Source organism: Panthera leo, chromosome A1 (genome assembly GCF_018350215.1).
Source record: "Panthera leo isolate Ple1 chromosome A1, P.leo_Ple1_pat1.1, whole genome shotgun sequence".
Lineage (NCBI taxonomy): Eukaryota > Metazoa > Chordata > Mammalia > Carnivora > Felidae > Panthera > Panthera leo.
The window spans coordinates 170722378-170746064 of record NC_056679.1 but is presented as its reverse complement, the minus strand read 5'-3'; the positions used below and the strand labels follow the sequence as shown (position 1 = coordinate 170746064).

At 36.2% G+C, this 23687-nt stretch overlaps 1 protein-coding gene across 1 annotated transcript in view; it reads right to left on the bottom strand.

Moving 5' to 3' along the window:
* The window catches only part of CAMK4 (calcium/calmodulin dependent protein kinase IV), a 220055-nt gene that overhangs the window by 110498 nt on the left and 85870 nt on the right, over positions 1 to 23687 (bottom strand). The window contains exon 3 of the mRNA XM_042945093.1: positions 889 to 967. Coding sequence (XP_042801027.1) covers positions 889 to 967 — 79 coding nt within the window. The remainder of the gene's footprint in view (positions 1 to 888; positions 968 to 23687) is intronic.

The window sequence follows — 23687 nt, the reverse complement described above, 5'->3', positions numbered from 1 at the left end:
CTCTCCTCAGCATACTTTACAGCTGGGTTTTCAGAAGTATATAAATTTCACATATGTGTTCACATAGAATTTGAGAAAGGAAGAATGTGTGTTTTTGTGGTTTTGTAAGGGGAAATTCCCTAGGGACAGAGAGTGCCAGTAGGGCATTAAAGTGACAAATACTCCCCGGGGTGCAGACTACCATGAGGTAGTGTTAGATGCTGCCATTTGTATCATGAACTCTCACCTGCTGCATTTCATACTCATTAGAGATGAGCCTAAGTACCTTTGCCCCCTCAGCTCATCTACAAGTATATGGCAAGAAGAGGCAATAAGAAAACACAATCCTTCCTCCTTCTTCAAATAGAGACTTCTTAAATGAGCAGGCTCAGTCCCTGAAACGATAACATTAGTCTGGTTGCACTCTACCAAAACAAACCCAACATTTGAAAATCAACTTAGAAGCTGATGACTCCTTTCACAAATACTTCTATTTGTATTTCACTTAGGTATTTTTAAACAGCAAGATTTTCTAGTATATAAAACTGTGATTGGAGATTTTATATACACATAAAATACACACACACACACACACACGCATGCACGCACACAGATATATCTGAAAATTTGACTGGTATACAAAGCGAGTTCTATCTCCCAGCTCTAAGTGCTTTTTCTTACCACACTTATCCCCAACAACCACATCCAATCTGAGATCCAGTTGCTTTCAAAGAGGCACACAGTTTCCATCAGAAAACAACAGATTTGGCTACACTCTCATAATAAAGATTCAAATGAGTTAGCTGCACACAGCAATTCTCTGACCTCTTTGTCCTATGAATTAGGGTTCCTGACTTCTCCAAGTCACAGATCCCTTAAAGATGCTGTTATATAATGAAATAAACTTACTGTTTTCTTTAACACTTTGAGAGCATAAGGCTTCTGGGTCCCCTTCTGTTTGCATCTGTACACAATGGATGTAGCACCCCTTGAGGGGGAAAAAGACAAAAAGAAAATGTTATGTTCTGGACATGAAATCAAGGGGAAAGCTTGAAAATAAGTATCTCTTGCAGTTACCCTCATAACTGACAAGTGTTTATAAGTTATTCCATAGGACCAGCTCAACTGTTGAGAGTATTTTTTTTTTCCTCACAACTAAATACAGTTTGCTCAGAAAAATTCTAGCTTTCCATTCTGTTCTTTTCCTCCTGGCCCATCCCTATATAAATAACATGCCCAGGGCTGCTGCATTCAGTAGGCTCTGGCATAACTGAGCCTACTGAATGCTTTTGCTACTGAAAATAGCTTTTGTCCAGGTAGCAAAACCTGAACACTGAATGAATGCTACCTGAACATAGCTTTTGGAGGACATCCACCAAATTCGTTCAAAGTCCCTGAACTTTCCTAGAAGTATGTGTCTGGAGTAAAATTAGCCATATGGCTCCAGGGAGAGGGGCAAGCGAACAGGGGACCCTGTGAATTTACAACAATTCATTTGGTGCCCTGGCATTCTCCCAGAGCCAACATTAGTCCCACAAGGATTCTGGATCTTTCATCTTGGTGAACACTGTTACCATTTATTTATATATGCCCTAACAAAAATGATTATGTGAGAAGTTCAGGAGAAAATACTATAGAAATGGTCAAAGACATACAGAGAAAAAGTAGATCTACCTCTCTATAAAAAACTCAAGTACAGAATGTGTTTTACGTATAATGGGGAATGGCAAGAAAGGACTCAATAACGATCTTCACACATGAAAGACACACACATACTAAAAAGAGAATATTAAAAAGCAGACAGTGTGATCCTCATGTTCCCTCTCTACACATGAGAGGAAGACAATGAAATAGAGACAAAAGAGGCTCATAGACCAAGCAGGCTTAAGTTACAACCTCAGAAAGAGAACTTCCGATAAATCTTAAAATAAGATCAGTAGAAGTCAATCTGTCACGCTTTGAATATTAGGTTAAAGGACCTCTTATGACAATCCTATGATTCTGAAATTCTGAGTAAGCATGAACGAATTATAGAAATCAAACATGTTCCTTACTGCCCATTCACAATCCATTTTTAACAGAGTCAGGAAAAGTTAGGAACTGGTGGTGTATGTGCTAATAGAGAAGAAAAATTTCAACGCATTTTTAAAAACTTTGGGAAGACATAACATATACACAAGAAATAAAGGGTTTTAGAAACAGAATAAGTAGAGGTAAATATAAAATTCAACTTTATTTTTAATTGTCTAAAAGATAACTATCTAAAGCAAAACTATTGACAATGCATTGTATTTATAGCATATGTAAAGTAAAATGCATGACAATAGCACAAAGAAGAGGGGAATAAATTAGAAAAATACTGTTGGGTCCTTATACTACATCTTAAGTATTATGAAATTATTTAAAGGTAGACTCTAATTAATTAAAGATGTATATTGTATAGCCTAGGACAATGAATAAAATAACTTAAATAATCAGTAAAGAAAAAAGAATCAATAATGAAACTAAAATGTAATAATCAAAAATGAAATGTGAGAGAGGAAGAAACAAAAGATTAAAAATAAAAGTTAAAAATATGGTGGATCTTAATCTAATCATATTAGTAATTACATTAAATATAAACTTTATAAACACATTAATTAAAATCAAAGATCAGCAGACTGGATTGAAAAACCAAGATCAAATTATACGCTGTGTACAATAAACCTATTTAAATATAAAGGCATATATATGTTAAAAATAAAATTATAGGAAAGGGATACTATGCAAACACTCATCAAAAGAAAGCAGAAATAGCTATATCAATATCATGTCAGCCAGACTTCAGAGTAAATAGAAGATAGAAATTACTTAATTATGAAGGGGTCAATTTCCCAGCATGACATAACAAACGTAAATGTGTATATACCTAACAACATCACTTCAAAGTACATGAAGCAAAAACTGATAGAACTGAAGGACAAAAAGACAAATCCACAAATACAATTGGAGACTTCAACACACCCTCCCAGGAAATTATAGGATAAATGGACAAATTATCACCAAGGATAGAAGACACGGACATTATTTTTTAATTATTATTATTATTTACATGTTTATTTTGAAAGAGAGAGTGTGCACAGAGGAGGAGCAGAGACACAGGGAGACAGAGAATGTGAAGCAGGCTCCGTGCTGCAGGGCGAGCTCTCACAAACTGGTGAGATCATGACCTGAGTAGAAATCAAGAGTCAGACATTTAACTGACTAAGCCACCCAGGTGCCCCAGGGCACGAGTGAACATTATTAACTAAACTAACCTAAACTGACATTAAGAGAAAACCACACAAACACAGCAGAATACACATTGTCTTCAAAGTTAGAAGATTCACATAGTTGATTTCCAGACTTAGTATACAGCTACAGTAATCAAGAGAGCAGTGTTGGAGAAAGAATAAACATGGAAAAGAAGGTAATAAAAAAAAAATAATCCAGATACAGTTATAAACATATAGGGCCCGTTGGTTTCCAGCAAAGGTAAAAAAGGCAATTCAGTGAAGAAAGGGCAGTCTTTCCAACATAAATAGTGCTGGAACAGCTGGATACTCATATGCATCAAATAAGCAAAACAAAACAAAAACATTTATCCAAACTCACACTCTACCAAAAAATTCTCAAAATGGAGCACAGATATAAATATAAAACTTAGAATTCTAAAACTTGGGAAAAAAAATAAGCATGAAAGAAAATTTTGTGACCTTCAGTTAGGCAATGATTTCTTACATACAAAACCAAAGCACAATAAATCAAAGAACAAATGAATAAACTGGACCTAAGTTAAATTAAAAATATCCGCTCTTTGAAAGCCAGGGACAGGGAGAAAATTTTTACAAGTCACTGTATCTGATGAAGGACTTCTATCTAGAATTACAAAGAAACTCAAAGCCAATCAATAAAAAATAATGGATTTCAAAAATGAACCAAAGATTTTAACATATACTTCACTTCACCAAAGAAAATATATAGGTGGCAAAATTTGCACAAAGATGCTCAACATCATTAGTCATTAGGGAAATGAAAATTAAAACCACCATGAGATACAACTACATACCTAACGGAACGCCTTAAAGAAGAGAGAGACTGTGTGTACCATGAGCTGGCAAACAAGTAGAGCAACTAACACCTATACACTACTGGAGGGAATGCAAAATGGTACTGCCACTTTGGAAAACAGCTTTGCAGCTTCTTATAAAATTAAGAATACCGTACAATCCATCCAACTCACTCTTAGGTGTTTGCCCAAGTTAGCTGAAAGCTATGTTCACTCACAAACTTGAAAACAAATCTTTTTGTCAGCTTATTAATAATCATCAAACACTGTCAACAACTCCAATATCCCTCAACTGGAAAATGGATTAACGATCTGTGACATATCCATATAGGGGAATACTATGTAGAAATAAAAAGGAAAAACTAGTGTGCACACAGCAACTTGGATGACTCTCTAATACCCTAAGTGAAAGAAGCCATGTTCAAAAGACTATATGCTGTGTCACTCCATTTATATAATATTCTTGCAAAGACAGAAAATAGATTAGCTCTCAGAGATAAGGGAGGAACTGACTACAAACGAGTATGGGAGAGTTTTTTAGCATGATGGAACTTGTGTATCTTGTGGTGGTAGTTATACAACTATATACATTTGTTAAAATAGGTAGAGATGTAGAATAAAATAGGTGGAACTTCCTATATGTAATCATACCTTGATAAAAAATACAGTGAAAAATCTTCCCAAGAAAACCATATTGTTCAAAGGTAAGATTTTTAAAAAATTACCAAAATGTAGGCCATATCATTCAACTTAGTCTATGTTTATTTAATGGTAACTCATGAAATTAAAAAAAAAAAAAGGAAAGAAAAGAAAAGAAATTCAAGGGAAAGTGATTTGCAAACACTGAAGAAAACTAAATATCTTATACCCATTTTTATACCAATTGAAAAATTAATATACTCAAATATTCATGTAAAAGATATATATTAAATATCATCCATTTCTTAATTTCCTTATCACATTAAATTAACCTGTCAATAATTTCAGTATATAAATCACTGTCTTAGTAAAAGTCTTCCAAAAATTTTTAACAAAATACATTCTTGACTGATCAACCTCAGGACACAAGTATGCTAGAAATAACCTAAAACATTTTTTTTAATTTTAATTTTTTACTCTTTATACATGAGGAATCTATTAAGAGATTCCATTTTGCTAATTAATAGACTTATTAATATTAACACATCTTTTAATTTTTCAACCTTTTTGATATATAACTGACATGTAACATGCAAATTTAAGGTGTACAACGTAATAATATGACATATGTACATACTGTAAAATAATTACTACAATAAGATTAGTTAATATATCCATAACCCCACATAGTTGCAATTTTAGGAATGACTTTGCTTTTTTTTAGAGGATGGAAAGATTAAGTAAAAAGAACAGAACAGCTGAAATAAATTTATATGAAAATAACATTTAAGTAATTTCTCTAAAGTATAACCTATTTTCTTTGCTGAAATTAAATGATTAGCTTAAAATGTGTTCATATAATTCTAGAAAGAAACCATGTTTCAGGAAGTTTTAGAGAATTAGGATGAAAATGCCTAACTTTAAGACCATTTAGAATCATGGGCATTCTCCCAGTAAGGAATGCTACAAATCAGTGATTGACTTTCTACGGGAGGACTTAGGACTTTTGTGATTTTGAGGTTGAAGCAATAGAGCTTGGCTTCCCTTGCCATCAGACTGACAACTTGCTCTTTGGAAATGCAAGAGAACTTCAGATACAGAATCTCTTAAAACAGAGAAGTCTGGAGGGGGTGTTAACTATGCTGCATGGCCCCAGGGGTCTCTGTAATGATATGCTTCATAGTCATTCAAAATGGTCTTTGTCAAGTGTGTGAAGACTCATAAGTTATGAGTTTCATTTTTTTTTTTTAATGGGACAGTCTTGAAATGGAACCAAAGAATCTTGTTACCTTTTTCCAATGTTGAATGTTTTTTCTAATAGTTAGGTCAAAATATTAATCATTTTAAAACATTTCAATGCATTGATTTCTTGTTCCATTTGTTTTTGCATTTCATTTAAAGTGGTTTTTTTTTGTTTTTTGTTTTTTCAATATGTGTATGTGCTTTCAGGAAAGATCCTTCGAATGCTCATTAGGGAAAGGTTGAAGAACAAGGCTGTGATTTATAAGAACTGTCAATCATACGTTGAAAACATAATGTGTGCAACTCTACATGTCATTGTATTTCTTCTACATGATTGACTTGCTATTATTTAACAAGCCTGTTCTTTTCATTGATTTTTGTTTTTTTAGATTAGATGAATTGTTAAGAAGACTGGTTATAACCTCAAAATTGATTCTTCTTGGGGGTGAAAGTAGAGTCATATTCAGGAACAGGAGCCTGAAAGAGTCAAAGTCTCTAAATGTTTAATGTCAGCACACATCTTGCCCCATTGCAGTGACAGTTTTTCATTGTTTCATTCTGCATCCCTGTCAGCTGCAACCCCTCAATGCTCTTCAATACTTAAGTGTTTCAAGATGTTCTTCGGTCACCAAAGACAAAAATAAGATCTGAACCTTAAACCAACAAAGAACAGGAGGAAAAGCTGCTGAAATGATTTAATTACTGATTTGGCATTTTCAATCTACAACTTGAAGAATGGGCTAACCTTTAGAATTTAGAAAGTTGTTATTAGACCTGGAGGTTTTCCAAGTCAGTTAAATTTTACAGTCCTGAAGTAAATCTCAAAAATATCATGTCAAGGAATGACAGTAAACCCCAGATTTTAAAGAAGTGCTAGAAGCCCAAGGTTTTAATAAGGTTGGGTTCAGAATTTCAGTCTATCCACAACTACACTCTCCCTTTTCTTGTTAAATCCTGCAGGGGGCAAGGGCAAGCACTCTGCTTCAGTTATTAGGGCCATGACCCATCTTCCTACTTGGGGCCTTATCTGGACTCTTGTAACTGTCTTCTTGACAGTCTCATTTGTCATTTCACCCTGATTTTAGCTTGCTCTATACCCAGTCTTTTATGTCTAATTCCTGACCTATACCCCCTTCTTCAGGATCTATCCTGGCAAGTGCTTAACTCTTCACTTCTGATCCCCAACTCAAAGCATGAACTATTATATTCTCTACTTGGTGAGCGTCCGGTTTCTCACCGCCCCCCCCACCCCCATTAACAATTACTTTCAGCACCTAGTGTGACTTTGTTCCTAGTCCTGGATCTCTGCAAGGACTGGCTTAAATATGATGCCTTTAGTTATAAAAATTTAAGAAAACCCCTGCCCTAAGATAAAGTAAGTGGTTAAGAAGCTTTGGAATCCAAATGCTGAATTTTAGCTACAAAAAAGCAAACAAAAAAACAGCCTCAAATTATCAGGTTGCCTTAAGTATTTGTTTTCAATTAGAAAGTAATGTGACAAAAAAAAAAAAAAGAAAGAAAAAAAAAAAAGCAATGTGATAATAAATACTGTGGACATAAAAGGTCTTGATACTCTTCTCAGTCCTTCCCTTTGTTTGCTTTAAAATATTTACTGCCTCATATGTTAGCCATTAGAATCAATTAACCAAACGCTTTATGAAGACTTATTATTTTTCTTTTCTGTTTAAATGGGTGTGTGCATACCTGTAGCACACATGGAACTGAATTTCCAATCAACTGTTTAATGCCACCATACATTCTGAGGATAGCTACAGCTCTTTTTGTCACCTTTCTTCTCCATTCCCTGACCCATTCCCTTCTATTCCATATGATCTACTACAACATGTCTACTATATTTACATATATCCATTTAATCCAAACTTCACACCTTCACTTAAGCCTAATAATTTCAATATGCAATATATGCTACTGTTTTTGTATACTGTTTGCCATAATTTATTTTTTCTAGCTTTATTGAGATGTAATTGACATATAGCACTGTCTGAGTTTAAGGTGTACAACATGTTGATCTGATACCCTTACATATTGTGAAATGATTACCACAGTAGGGTTAGTTTAACATCTCCATCACCTCACATGATTACCATTTCTTTTCTGTGGTGAGAATATTTAAGATTTATTCTCTTAGCAACTTTCAAGTATATAATGCTATAAATATAATCACTAAGCTGTATGTTAGATCCCCTGAAGTTACTCATCTTATAAGTGCAAGGTTGTAACCTTTGACTATTTCCCCAGCCTCTGGCAACTACCATCCTACTCTGTTTCTTTGAGTTCAGCTTTTTTAGATTCCACATATAAGTGATATATACAGTACATCTCTTTCTCTGCCTGACTTATTTCACTTAGCATAATGCCCTCAAGGTCTGTCTATGTTATTGCAAGTGGCAGGATGTCCTTCATTCTCATGGCTACATACATACATATATACATGCATACATACATAAATAAACATCTTTATCCATTCATCTGTTGATGAACACTTAAGTTGCTCCCATACCTTGGTGATTGTGAATAATGCTGCAATGAATAAGGGAATGCAGATCTCTCTTCAAGATCCTGATTTTTGTTTTCTTTGTATATATACCCAGAAGCGGGATTGCTGGACCACGTGGTAATTCTATTTTTAATTTTTCAAGGAACCACATACTGTTTTCTGTAACGGCTGCATCAATTTACATTCCCACCAACAGTGTATAAGGGTTCCCTTTTCTCCACATCCTTGTCTCTTGTCTTCTTGATGATAGCAATTCTAACAGGTAGGAGGTGATATCATATTGTGGTTTTGATTTGCATCTCCCTGATGATTAGAGATGTTGAGCATCTTTTCACGTACCTATTAGCCATTTGGATGTCTTCTTTGGAAAAGCATCTGTTTGGTTCCTCTGTTCATTCTTAAATTGGATTATTTGTTTTTTGCCTTTTAATTTGAGTAGTTCATTTACAATAAACATTATTAATGATATGGTTGGGTTTAAGTCATCCACATTGCTATTTGTTTCATTTGGTCTTTGTTATTTTTTCTATACTTTCCTGCTCTCTTTTGGATTTAATATTATAGTTTTCCCAGTATTCTATTTTATACTTCTCTTGGCCTTTAAGGTATACCTTATTGTTTTACTTTTTGTAATGGTTGCTCTCAGGATTACAGTATATACCCTTACTTGTTATAGTCTGCTCATAGTCTGCTTAATGCTGTAAAATACAAAAACCTCAACATAGTAATTCCATTTACCACCTTCCCTTCCTTCCCTATCCTACTTAGAACTACTGTTTTCATGTATTTTACTTCCACGATGATTTTATTTTGCTTCAAATAATTACATGTTTTAAAAGATATTAAAGAAGAATGAAAAAGAGTCTTTTACATTACCTATCACCTATATTCTTCTATTTCTAATGGTCTTCATTTCTTCCTATAAAACGTAATTTCCATCTTGTATTATTTTCCTTCAGTCCAAAGAAATTTCTTGAGCATTAATTGTGGTTCATGTGCACTGACAATAGATTTGCTCAGTGTTCATTTATTTTAAAATGTCTTTATTTATCTGTCATTCTTGAGAAATTTTTTTACTAGATGTAGAATTCTGGGCTGACAGGTTGTGTGTGTGCACACGCGCGCGTGCACCTGCACGTGCGTTTAGGACTCTAAAAGTATTCAGTCTTCTGACTTCCATTTTTTTCTGATGAGGTATTAGCCATAATTCATATTATTGTTCCCTGTATTTATCGTATCATCTTTGGTTGCTTTAAAGATTTTATCTTTACCTTTGGTTTCTGGCTTTTGACTATATGCCTAGGTTTGGTTTTCTTTTCATTTATTATGCTTGCTGCTCAATAAGCTTCTTGAATCTGCAAGGCTCTTTACCAAATATGGAAAATGTTCGCCTATTGTTTCTCTAAACTCTTTTTCCTGCCCAATTCTTTCTCTCCTCTCCCTCTGGGACATATATTGCATGTATAGTAGCCTTCGTGATATTTTCCCACAGATTGCAAAGGTTCTGCTCCTTTTTCCAACTGTTTTGCTATTCTTCAAATTGGATGACTACTATTGATTTGTCCTCAAGTTTACTGACTCTTTATTCTGGGGCCTCTAATCCACTCTTAAGCCTATAAATTTTTAATTTGACATAATGTACTTTTCAATTCTAAAATGTCCATTAGGGTTTTTTTTTATAGTGTCCATTTCTGTTCTGAGATGCCCCATATGTTTACACATTATGTAACTATTTTATTTCATGTTCCTGAATGTTTGTACTGTAGTTGTTTTCTACTCCTCATCTGCTTATTCCAACATCTGGGTCATCTCCAAAGTCTGTTATTGACTGCTTTTTCCCACCTTGAGTACAGATCTATATTTCTACTTCTTTAAATGTCTAGGTATTTTTTTATTGTTTGATAGACATTTTTAAATGATACATACTAGGGAGTCTGGATTATATTATTTTCTTTTTAAAAAGAGTTGCCTTTTTCAATAGCTGGTGGTGGAATTGTGGACAAATCTTTTTGATCGTGTCCACTTTGGTTTTATTTGTTGTTAGAGCAAATCTATTTGGTTTTTGTTTTTGGTCCAATGTCATGGTCCTTGCTCTAGGGTGTGGTCTATACTCCCAAGGTATCACCTTGTTGAGATTTCAACCAAATATCTGAGGTTCTCAGTAAAGTCTCTCACCTTGGCTTGGCCAGAGATCCAATGTCTTCTAACAGTACATGCCTATTTCTCTGATACTCTGTTGATCCTATTTGGTCTCGTAAAATTTCACTATACATTGTCCCCAGTGAGAGAACCATGGTGAGTGTGGTACTCACCTTGTGTTTCTCTTCTCTCCAGAACCAAAGTCCTGTTTAGTGTCTAAAAACAACTATCCCATGCATTATGTCCAGTAATTTACAGAAGTATAAATGTAGTACCTGTTACTCCATCATTGCCAGAGCAGAACTTCTCCCTTACAGTCTTCATTTTTATCAACTTACCAAGTTTGAAGCAGACATTATTGTTGCAAAAAAGAAAAAAAATGTATTATTTCTTTATGCATTTATTAACAGTGCATTACAAATGTTGACAAAGCTTGTGCTAGAAGGAGATTAGTGAATGATAAATCCATAAAGGCAGAACTTAGAAATTCCCTTTGGCATTCCAGGAAGCTTTTAAACATCAATAGCTTCTGTTATTGTTTCTGAAGAAGAAAGGAATTTTGAGGCATGAGATATAATTTTATTATGTCAAAACATTGTGGCCAAGATTTTTTTCCTGTTGAATAGATGATCAAACAGACATATCTTAGGACAAAACAACAAACCCATTTCAGATCACAGACCTTGAGACTGCTTCTAAAGGATCCATGTGGCTGGGAGCTGTACCAGATGGTTGCTACAGACAAGGAAGAGATTTCATCTCTCCCAGCTATGACTTAGTCTTGTCACTGACATTCAGCAACATCTAGCATTTAATATTACAAAACTGTAAGTATTAGATATCAGTATGATCACTCCTTCAATAAGAAGCTTAGCAGGGACAAGGCTGGTAGCTTAGTTAACACACAGATGTTTGGCCTGCACAGGGTTTTTTTAAATGTTGAATGTCTTGCCAACATATAAATATTGAGGGATTTATCAAAAAATTCAGATTTCCAACTTCTCTTGAATCTGGAAACATTAATTTTTAATTTCTGTCCAGCAGTAGTTGATAAGACCAGAGTAGTAAATGATTTTTAGAGAGGACCTGTACTCCCCTTAGTAGCTTTATGTATTTACATAACTTCCCAGATCCTGTGGCATACATATTTGCCTCCCCTGATTTAATGAACATTCAGGAAATAGGAATAACTGGTAACCAAAGCAAATACAAAGGCTCCTTTCCAGAGATATAGGTGGGATTATCACTTCTCTGCTTCAAAATTCAGTTTAATGGTCAAAAGTCCATGATAATTATTCTATTTCACTGTGTCAAAGGCACCATCAATTTTAAGAGGCATCATTATTCTGTGATCACTAAGAAAGAAAGAAAGAAAGAAAGAAAGAAAGAAAGAAAGAAAGAAAAGAAAAGAAAAGAAAAGAAAAGCTGTTACTGTTTAACTATGACAACCCATGGACTAAAGAATGCATCTTGATGGCAGAGGTGGAAAATTGTGCATTTTAATATCATATAAAAATGGTGATATCTTATATGAATAGTACACACATGAATCGAATGCTTTCTAGTTGACAAATAAATTTCAATCTCTTCATAATTTCCATCTGCATTGAGGATCCCCATCTAGGCCTCTCGGCTCACTTCCTTTCAATCTTCCTCCTTTCTACTAGCACAATCACCATTCTGAATAGAAACCTGACCAGGTCTGTCCTTGGTGCTCACTACCCCCATGAGCCCCACTATCCCTCACTACCCCCATGACAGTGAGAAGGACCCAGTTCTCTTAGTGTGCCATGTGAGATTGTTTGGTGCCCTTCTCTTTTCTGGTCTCACCTCTTCTTGCCCTCCCTTGTGTATCCAGCAATACCAAATTCATGGAGTCTTTGAGCCTGCTGCCCTTTTTGTTTGAATCACCTCCTGCAATTTTCTGGCTAACCAGATTTTAGTCATTCTTTAATTCCGCACAATCATCCCTCTTATGGGATTCCTGTCAAAGCACACATACTACATCTTCTCATTCCATTCTAGAATTCTCTGGAATGCCTTTCATTCCATTCTCGAAGCTAGCTTGGTCCACTTCTGTACCTAATTTTTGCCTTGTGGTTTATTTACATGCCTGCCTATCTAAACCAGAACTTGCAAATGGCCATCCCATAAGTGGATTTCCCCTTCACAGATACACTTTGCCTACAAAATGTTTAGGCAATTTTTGTAACTAGATGTCCACATTAAAAATATGGATATTTCACATTTTAAGAAAACCAAGCCTAGAAACAAGGGACTAGCATTCCTGGATAACCATAGCCAGTTGGAGCTGGCAGAGGCTGCCCCATCGAGATTAGACACGCTTTCTACAGTGTGTCAGGAAGCCCATCAGTCCCCCTGCTTTATAATATGTGCTTCTAGTCACTTACAATCCAGGTCTGGCCTCAGTAAGCACCAGAGTTTGCAGCTCTGGGCATAAACTGTGTCCTCCTTGAATTAAGGGAGTATCTTATCGATCTGTGTCCCCAGCACAAAGCCTGGCATATACAGTTGGAGTTCAAGAACTATTTCAGGTATTGAGTTGAATAATCTGATATGATAATCACAACAGTCTAATAAAGAGGCAAGGTAAGTATTATGATTCACAGTTCAGAAAGAAACTACAGTTCGGGAAGCCAATGTCTTGCTTCAAAAGACATAATTCATAAGAAGTAAAACTGGGATTTCATCTTGAGGATGAAAGCTTGTTACCAGTATCTCTCATATAGTAGACTCAAAATAGTGATTTGGAGAATTTAAAGGAACTGAATGAATAACTCTCTGTTATTTGTTATTTTTATCATAACGATGCCTTAAATGCCACACGAAAGCAGGGAAGGGAAGAAGGGAAGAAGGAAAAAAAGGAGCAAGGAAAGAAGGAAGAATGTTGATAGAAAAGAAGAAAAATAAAAATTCAGACGAGTCCACTTACACATAATTACTGTTTCCCATCTTTATCAGCAGTATTTGTTATAATAAAACAGATACATTCATAGTGTTTCTAATCTGTTTAGGATTTAAAAGTGTTACTTACATTATTGTCCTATTTATTCTTTCAGATATTTGTATTTGCTTCCACCAGGTCACAGCCACCTCTCTCTGTTAATGGTATCATATGTTTAATGCCAGATTATTTGTTTCATTAGTGACATTTCATGACAATTTAAGAGTCAATCTTCTAATCACAAGGGACTTTGCTCTTCTGGACAGTGTTGTCTGAGTTGAATTGACTCTGATGGATAGCAAAGCTTGGTATTTATACAGTTTGTTGGGGGTTTACTCCCCTCAAAAAACAATGCCTTCTTACCTCTTCCACTTAGGTAATAAAATTCACATGGGAAAAAAATAACTATCGTTCACAGTTACGTAAAGGCAATCAGCTCTAAAAGAGTCTTATGAACTATAAACAGTACTCATTGAATCTCACTCATCCCAGAAAACAGGAACCATATTTGGGGTTTTACTATCTGACAACTTATAGGCCTATCATAGGAATACTGCAAAGCCATGAGGGTCACAGAAATTGTGAATTCAGCTAGCCATATACTTTGCCAATTTTAAATCCATATATATGGAAAGCTGGTCACCTTTTTTCCAGTTATTATTTAATAAGCCATTTTGAGTCAGATAAATAACATACTTCCTCCTAATGCATTTACTAAATTAAGAAATATACTTACATAAACCAACCATTACTATTTATAATCATCTTCTTGCCATAAATGAAAAACTAGGGTTTGAAGGGATTCAGTCACTTGTGTAAACTAAATTAAGTGCTTCGATTCTCTCTGCCCTTCTTTCTTAGGAAAGAGACTCTACTAAAAGATACCCTTTCAATACTTTTTATGCTTTTTTTAATACATTACTGGCTTTAAGATTCTAGATTCTGGGTTTATTTGAAAAGAAAATGTAATTTTGCATTCAGACAACATAAGACACCTTGTTTAAATATTAAGAATTTCAAAGCAGTGACAGCAAAACATTAAACCAAGTATACAGGTTCCTGAGTGCAGGAACCCATGTGACTGCATGGCTCATGTGCCCATGAAGCTGGCTCTGACCAGAGGCAAATCACGTGGCCTCTTTGACCCCTCAGATTGCTCATCTAAATGACCTAATCACACCTGCTTTATCCTTCCCATGGTCATTGTAAGGATCACAACGTAAGTCCAAATGCTTTATAGACTCCAAAACACTTAAATATGTTTGTTTTACAAAGTAGTTATATCTGACAAAGGGCTAGTACCCAAAATCTATAAAGAACTCACCAAACTCCACACCCGAAAAACAGATAATCCAGTGAAGAAATGGGCAGAAATCATGAATAGACACTCCTCTAAAGAAGACATCCAGATGGCCAACGGGCACATGAAAAGATGCTCAATGTCACTCCTCATCAGGGAAATACAAATCAAAACCACACTGAGATATCACCTCATGCCAGACAGAGTGGCTAAAATGAACAAATCAGGAGACTATAGATGCTGGAGAGGATGTGGAGAAATGGGAACCCTCTTGCACTATTGGTGGGAATGCAAACTGGTGCAGCCGATGTGGAAGACAGAGTGGATGTTCCTCAACAAATTAAAAATAGACCTACTTTATGACCCAGGAATAGCACTGCTAGGAATTTACCCAAGGGATACAGGAGTGCCGATGCATAGGCGTAGTTGTACCCCAATGTTTATTAGCAGCACTTTCAACAATAGCCAAATTATGGAAAGAGCCTAAATGTTCATCAACTGATGAATGGATAAAGAAATTGTGGTTTATATACACAATGGAGTACTACGTGGCAACAAGAAAGAATGAAATATGGCCCTTTGTAGCAACGTGGATGGAACTGGAGAGTTTTATGCTAAGTGAAATAAGTCAGGCAGAGAAAGACAGACACCATATGTTTTCACTCATATGTGGATCCTGAGAAACTTAACAGAAGACCATGGGGGAGGGGCAGGAAAAAAAAAGTTAGAGAGGGAGGGAGCCAAACCATAAGAGACTCTTTAAAACTGAGAATAAACTGAGGGTTGATGGGGGGGTGGGAGGGTGGGGAGGGTGGGTGATGGGCATTGAGGAGGGCACCTGTTGGGATGAGCCCTGGGTGTTGTATGGAAACCAATTTGACAATAAATTTCATATTTAAAAAAAACAAAATTGTTGATTGATACACATGATTCTTTTTCACTTATTTAACTAATACTATAAAACACTTCTTACAGGTCCAAGCTTAAAACAAATGAGTGCTTTCATTCTCCTATGAAAACCCAAATTCGTTCTTAAAACAAGCTTTACCATGACTTTATACCAATTGAACACTTTGGGAAGTTGGCAGTAACATACCCCCTGAGACAAGAGTCTATGAAACAGATCTGCCTAAGCACAAATGGATGCCCGAAAAGTAACCTAAATGTTTCAAATTGCAGTATAGTGTAACTCTGAAGTTTTACATTCATTTTCTGGCATATCCAGCCCCTGCATCAGCCTGCCCCATTTTACAAGCATCTCTAGTTTCTGGGTAGAAATCCTCCTAACATGTTAACTTATCAACTGCATTAATAGGCTCTATTTATTCCTTCTTGCTGATATCAGAATTAACAAACAGGGAAGGCTGAGGTTTCCTCAATTCTGAGTTCTTATGTCTTTTTGGCAGAATTTCCTTGGTTGTTGTTGTTGTTGTTGTTGTTGCTGTTGTTGTTTCAGTGTCTCTTCTGTAACTTTCCTGCATTTTGCTTTTGGGGCAAAAGCAGAGGAGACAAACTTAAGCTAGAAATTTCAAAATGAATTCCTGTAATGCTCTTAATCCTCAAAACACAAACCATATCAGGATCCAATTACAAAATGACTCAATTTGTAGTGCCGAAGTAAATATCTTTACTTTTTGTTCTGCTTTTTGTTCTCACTCAGCCTTCCAGGGAACATTTAAATAGCTATGAAATAGATCAGAACGTTGCTACTCCTATTCCTTGCAAATGTCATGTTAACTAAAATTATAGATTCCTTGTTCCCGGTGATTTATCAATGCCCATAAGACACTGAGACACTATAAGCTCTGGACCCGTTTTTCTTTTAATAATATAACCATAATGTAACCTAAGAAAACTATTTCTTTTAAGACAAGTAATTTATACAAATAACAGAGTTCTCTGGGTAAACATGACACTATCTAGGACTGTCGAAGAATCTTCTCTGTGCATCTTCACGCTTTTACCTCATTATCCATTTAAAGCTAAGCGTGCACAGAGCTGGAGGAAGATCAATCACTCAACTTCTATCAGAGACTCAGAGTTAAAAGAAAATGCCACCTCCGTGTTCTATTCTTCAAAGAAAATGTGAAGGAAAAGGAGGTTACAACTGAGAGTCTGTTTCCAAATGTCAGAACGGGCCTCCTGGGCAAATGTTGGTGGGGTGGGACTAAATGGTTGCAAACACTTAAGTGGGACAGTGGTGATCACAAAGCACCCTGAACTGAAATGGCAAAGGCTGGCCACAGAAAAGCAACTGAGCAGATGCCTTATCTTCCACAGGGGACTGGTGACATCTCCTGCCCTGTTCCTGTGGAGTGGGGATGGCCAGAGGAGGTGGGGGGTGGGGGCGGGGGATTAGGCATTAGAGTATCAGTTCACATGCCAGGGCACTGATGTGATTAGAAATGATTGGAAATCCCTTGGGAGAATGTTAATTTCCTCTTTATTATCAGTAATGTTTGCTTAGGGTCATGAAATAATTTGAGTTGGCCTAAAACGCAATTTTTAATGGCTAAAATGTAGTGGTCTATTCTGCTTCCTGCATTAATTAGAAATGGCATCTAATTATTGCCTAATGAGCCAAATAAAATGATAAGCTCCTTTGTGCCCTCTTTAGTTTTAATCCTAGGCTGCTGAGCTGCTTCCTGAAGAAAGCCATAAAACATGTGTAACTTACACAGACAAAAAGGATTTGGGCTATGGCACTGAAGCTCCCTTGTAACTATTCAGCTCGCAATCAAAACTATCCGCCAGATGAAGCTGCCACTGGCTGTGGGCGGGGGAAAACAGGATTGGCCTTTACAACAAAACATGGTCTACCATTTGGCTGAACATCAACAAATAGAAATCATTTTTTCTAAGACTAACATTATTTAGCTTCTCCTATACACCTTGGGGGAAAAGGATTAGTGAGTTTAAGATTTAGAAGAAAAGACATAAGAATGAAGTAGTAATGAATTTCTTCATATGTAAAAAATGGAGATCATAATCAACAACAGCTAGGGTTGTCATGGGGATTAAATTAAGTATTTTATGTGAAAGACCCTGGCATGGTGTCAGGCACATAAATGGAGCTAAATGAATTTCTACCCGTATCTGATTTCAGAATCCCAACTGAAGACTCCCTTAGTCAGACAGACACAGCCTCATTAATAAAGTGGAGTCCCTGTTCTGTTCACCACCTATGATGTTAATATTTCAAATTAGTCTGAACAAATCAATAGTCATTAAATTTCACAAGGAAAATAGTATATAAAATTAAAATAACTCACTCTTTCTCTCCTTAATCAATTGAAAAGCTAATGCTAGCAAAATTTCTAATTATCTGGGCAAACAGTAACCTTTCCCTTTGACTACCAATTTTGAGGAAGAAATAAAAATTTTCAATTAACAGTTTTCTTCTTAAAGAACTCTGCCCAAAAGGACACCCAAATGTCTATTCATTTCAAATAAGGTATGGAAGGATGTCCCAGTCGATAGAGCAATAAACAAGATAACAAAACATTTATCAGGACACAAAGCGTCTGGAACAGAAATGGCCGTATGGAACCATATATGTTATCCATTTGTCCTATCATTCCACTATTGCACTCTTCTCATCTTTGATAAAATACTTTTTTGATATCAAATCTATTTGGTAAATGACATTTCATCACCCAGATTGATATCACCTCATCAAAATGTCAAGATTTGAGAAAGCTCTCTCAAGTTGTTTATAGTTGCTGCTGGTTCATTTTAAACACAAATTCCCCCATACTGGTAAATGTCAACCTTCCTCATTTGTATATTGTTCAATATGAAGATGGAAATAGTGATTTCAACATATTAACAAGACACTCATTTGATGATTTTAATGGTTTTCAATCATATTCAGGAACAGAAATAAAACACAAGATTATATTAGGGTATATCACCATATTGATAAGAATTAATTCATTTATTAGCTTTTGTATTTTTTTAACTATCAGCTTTTTAAAGTTTTCAAAAAACAAAAGTATTCTGAAAAGATGATGGAATATGTTTGTTCCTTTTCTGAATTAAAGGCACTATTAAATTTATTGGTCAATTGTGAAGCAATCTTTGGAATGTAAAATGTGTATCATGTGGCACAGGAGCAATACTTCATATTCTCCAGAAGAACATAAAGCAATTTACATTCCTGTAATTACAGCCTTGTAAGTACACTGAAGAAGAGCAAGACTTTCTATTCAGTGATAGGCTTCACTGGTATAAAATTGGGTTATGATATACTATTTACTAATAAATGAATTTGCATAATCATTCTCATGATTATGAAAAAAGTGTTAGAACTGTATTAAAATGGCTTTCTGTTATATGGATTTTGATGTGCTATTGGTCATATCTGGATTTGAACAAAGATGGCAAAGGTGAGTCTTCATGAGTGGTTTCAAGAGCATCAAAAGATATCACTAATTCTTCCTCAAAATTACACAGTCTGAAACTAGCCAAATCGTACATTTAAAAGACCTGACCTTATTTTACACATTAAACAGACTCATTGCCCAAAATAACACAACCATTTGTTTAATACGGGATTACTTTTTGCATTAATTTCTATTATCCTTTTGAGGAGTGGCTTCTTAAGAAAAAATTGTCCTAATGGGGGAAAAAGACACACACTTAAGGATTCTATATGCAAGATTCTGCTCCTATCATTTTATATGCCCATACTGCAAGAAATTACTTTAAAAAAAAAAAGACAATCAATTCATACAATTTGACACATAATTTCAAAGAGCATACATTAAAGTTAAGTCCCATTTCACTGTCCTCCCCTCCGACTTCACTACAGTAAAATATCCAAATAGCACATAGTCATGTCTGTAAAGTGGGTATTTTGTGGAAATCCTTACAGAAGAAATCCACTTAAAGAAGACGTTTTGTATAGTTTAAATGGGAAAGTACAAACAACTAACATGTATTGAGCCCTACACTCCAGGCTCTGTATTGGTCACTTTGCATACGCTATTTCATAACAATAACCTATTTGAGTAGATGAGACAACAGAGGTTCAAACAAGTCAAGTGATATGAGCAAGGTCACAAAGCTAACATGTGATGGGGAGGAAGAATTTTCAGAAAAGTCATGTGGCTATTCATATTTCTTAAATATAATGACAGATTAGTTGATAACAAAGACTTTCTAACATACCTTTCAGTAGAAGGGAAAAACATTTCAAGTTTTATTTGTTAATGAAGACATCTGTTCGTTTGCTTACTTATTCAAAAAATCCTTCTTGAGTCTCTAATTAGGCATGCTGCTAGAAAACTAAGTGATATAGGGAAGAAGCTCAGATAAAGGGCAATGGTAACTTAAAGAAAAGTGATGAATTAGGGAAAGCTTCATAGAGGAAGTATCATTTGACTACCTTCAAGGATAGGAAGAATTTACCAGAAAGAGAAGAGGGCAAAGGCCACTCTGGGAAATGGAAGCAAGCAAAAGCTCAGAAGCTGGGATTCAAGACTCACACACAAAGAACAGCGAGACCTTTTAGGCTGACTTTTCCATGGGGTGGGTGAGGGAGTGGTCTAATGTGAAATAAGATGAGGCCAGAGTGTGGACAGTTAAGCACCAAGACTGGGAACCTGTTAACAATCTCTTAGGCAGAGGGGAGTTATTGAGGTTTCTAACATGGGAGTAATAAAATCAGTGCTATAAGAGGATAAGGGATGACGGATATATTGGCGGGAGAGGGACTGTTGGAGAAGCCACCACAGAAGCAGAAGCCTGAAGGAGACAAAAGGAGCTGGTGGTAGCATGAAAGGAGAGAATGGGAAGTTGTAAGAGAGAGATTTCAAAAGTCATCTCTAGGAACGATTAGACATGAGAGGGGACAAAGACAGCTGGATAGAGAAGTCAGTGGTGATTAGATTTGAGCCTGAGCTATTGGAAGAATGGCTAATAAAGGAGAAAGAATTAGGAGACAGAGGTTTTAAATCGGGTTCTGATACACGGAGTTTAAAACTAAAAATTCCAGTCAAGATGTTCAGAGGAAAAACTTGCACATAACGTGGCTGGAGGTAATGGCTGATGCCACAGAAAAGGGTAAGTATAAAGAAAGAAGAGCTTTAATGAATACCTTCCAAACAAGACAGAGTGATCAAGGGAAGAAAGAAAGCTTTCTCAAAGCAGCAATGTTAAAGCTGCATAACTTTACCTTTATTAAAATTATCTATGCTAAGTAGCTATATAGTTAAGTCATTGCCTCTCAACTGGGAGTGATTTTGCTCCCCCCACCCCAATGACATTTACAAATCTCTGCAGAAATTTTTGTTGTCATAACCTAGTGAAGTGGTGTTTGTTATTGATAATAGAGGACAGGGATGTTGCTAAAAATCCTGCAATACGCAGAATGACACCCACCTCCACCCTTGACAACAAAGAATTACTGGCCCAACATGTCAATAATGCTAGGGTTGAGAAATCCTAGCATAAGGTGAGATTTACCCAATACAGAATTGTAAGTTGTTTAGGCAGATACTCAGAATAGAAGGGACATCCATCTGGTGTAATAATAGTTCTCAAATCCTTCATACTTAGTCTAAGTTAAAGTTGAGTTTTAAATCTGCAAAGAAGTTAGTTTTAATTCTATTTACCCAATGATGGAAAAAAGAGGTCCCATTACAGACTGTAGTCTCCAAAATATATATCATAGCCAATGTTTCAAAGATAGACCCATTGAAGGTACAGTAAGAGTTGTAGAGGCCCTCCACCAACAAAATCACATCAACCAGTGGGTTGTTGGCCCTCAACTCATTTCTACTGTGTGTTTTAAACTCAGGAGATATCTCTGAGAGTTTACTGAACTGTTCTAGAAGATTTATAAGGAATAGCCTGCAGAAATCTCTTTATTCTTTAGTTGAAGTAATAGCCATTTGGGCCTGAAATTTCTGGCTATCACTAGAAATGCCAGAATATTTCATAAGGAGAAGTCAAGGAAACCTATGGATATTCTGATTGAGCCTGATAGAATCAATGGAATCATGAATATTATGAACAAATCCAGGTCTCTCAAAACTCAATAATAGCTAACACTTATTAAGCAGTTACTCTAGATCAGGCATTGTACTATGCTCTTTACATGAGTCATCTCATCTAATTCTCAGGGCAACCTTATTTTTTTTAATTTTATTTCAATTTATTTTTGTTTTGGGGGAGGGAGAGAGAGAGAGTGAGGGAACACAAGTGGGGGAGGGGAAGAGGGGGAGAGAGAGAATCTTTTTTTTTTTTTATTTTGAGAGAGATGGAAACAGTACAAGTGGGGGAGGGGCAGAGAGGGAGGGAGAGAGAGAGAATCCCAAGCAGGCTCTGTGCTGTCAGCCTAGAGACTGATATGGGGCTCAAATCCACGAAACCATGAGATCACGAACTTAGCCAAAACCAACAGTCAGACGCCCAACTGACTGAGCCACCCAGGTGCCCCTCAGGACAACCTTATGAGCTAGCTATTTTATGCCCGTTGTACAGATGGAAAGATTGAAAGATTGAATCCTGGAGAGGTTACTTACTTGATCAAGGTCATACAATTAGTAAGAGGTAAGGCTAGAATTTGAACTTAGTTGTCTCTAGTGGTAGAGCCATTGCCTGTAACCACCACAATCTGGCTTATTTGGCAATCTCTCAAAGCCGCATCTTCCGGGAGTCTGTGAGGAGTCCTCCACTTTGATCTTAAGGTCCTAGCACGTAGCTGCATGAGAAGCACTTGCACCATGATGCAGAGTACATCACCTTGCAGTAAATGGAAGCATTTCCTGGAATGAACAAGTTCTCTGTACCCAAACTCATAATTAAAAAAACAAGGAATTTGCTTTGCTTTAAAGAGAAAAGGACTAACAGTTTTAGGGCAGAAATCCATGTCATATTTTTAGTTCTTTGACTTTTCCAAAAAAAGGTGTAACTTTTAATCTGGCTTTCTACGTATACCAAGAGAACTGGCTGTGACAAAATGCCAGAGAAACAAAAAACGAAAACAAAACCACAACAGCACAACACAACACAACTCACTGCTACTGAAGATTGAGAAGTCTGACAAATCTCCCGCATTGATTCACTACGGGAATGAGACCAAAGATGACAGCAAACACAGCTGTTTTTATGTAATATTTACAATTCAAAGGCTTTCAAAAACTTCCCAAGAAAAGCAGGGAATCCTTCAACTTTATTTTGAATGACAGCTCAGTCATATGAATAGAGGGTATGATACTAGCTATGCAAAACCTGGATGTTCCCGGACACATTCCGTGGAGGCCACAGACTGTCCAGAACAAACTAGCCTCTGATCCATTATGTAGTCCTTCTACCCTCTCCTGCACTATTTTTCCTTCTCAAGAGAGAGCAGTTTAACATAGCACCTGTTTATAGAGATTTGCCACACAATGCTCAATTCTTCTTTAAACAGAAATCACAGAGGTATAAGGCAAGCTGTGTGGCACACTAATACCAGCACTTTCTCATAGCAAGTCTCCAAAGCCAGCAACGATGCAGGTGGTGGCTGCCACATGGCAGCAGGCAGCCCCCTCCACAAGCCAATTTTAGAAAATCTGAGGAAGAGGAACTAGAATATTTTTTTTTCTTTTTGCCTTGGACCTAATTACAACCTTATGCCACATCTCCTCACCATAGAGGGGGTAAGGGAAGGCGTGGAAGGGAAGATCTGAAGAGTCTCACATTCGCCCAGGCAATGCTCTGAGCAGAGAGAGATTGATGACAGGTTCTTTAATAACATTCTCTTTGCACATAAACCACGATTTAAGTTCAACTCTATTTTAATACCATTCTTAGACTAGGTGTGTGTGAG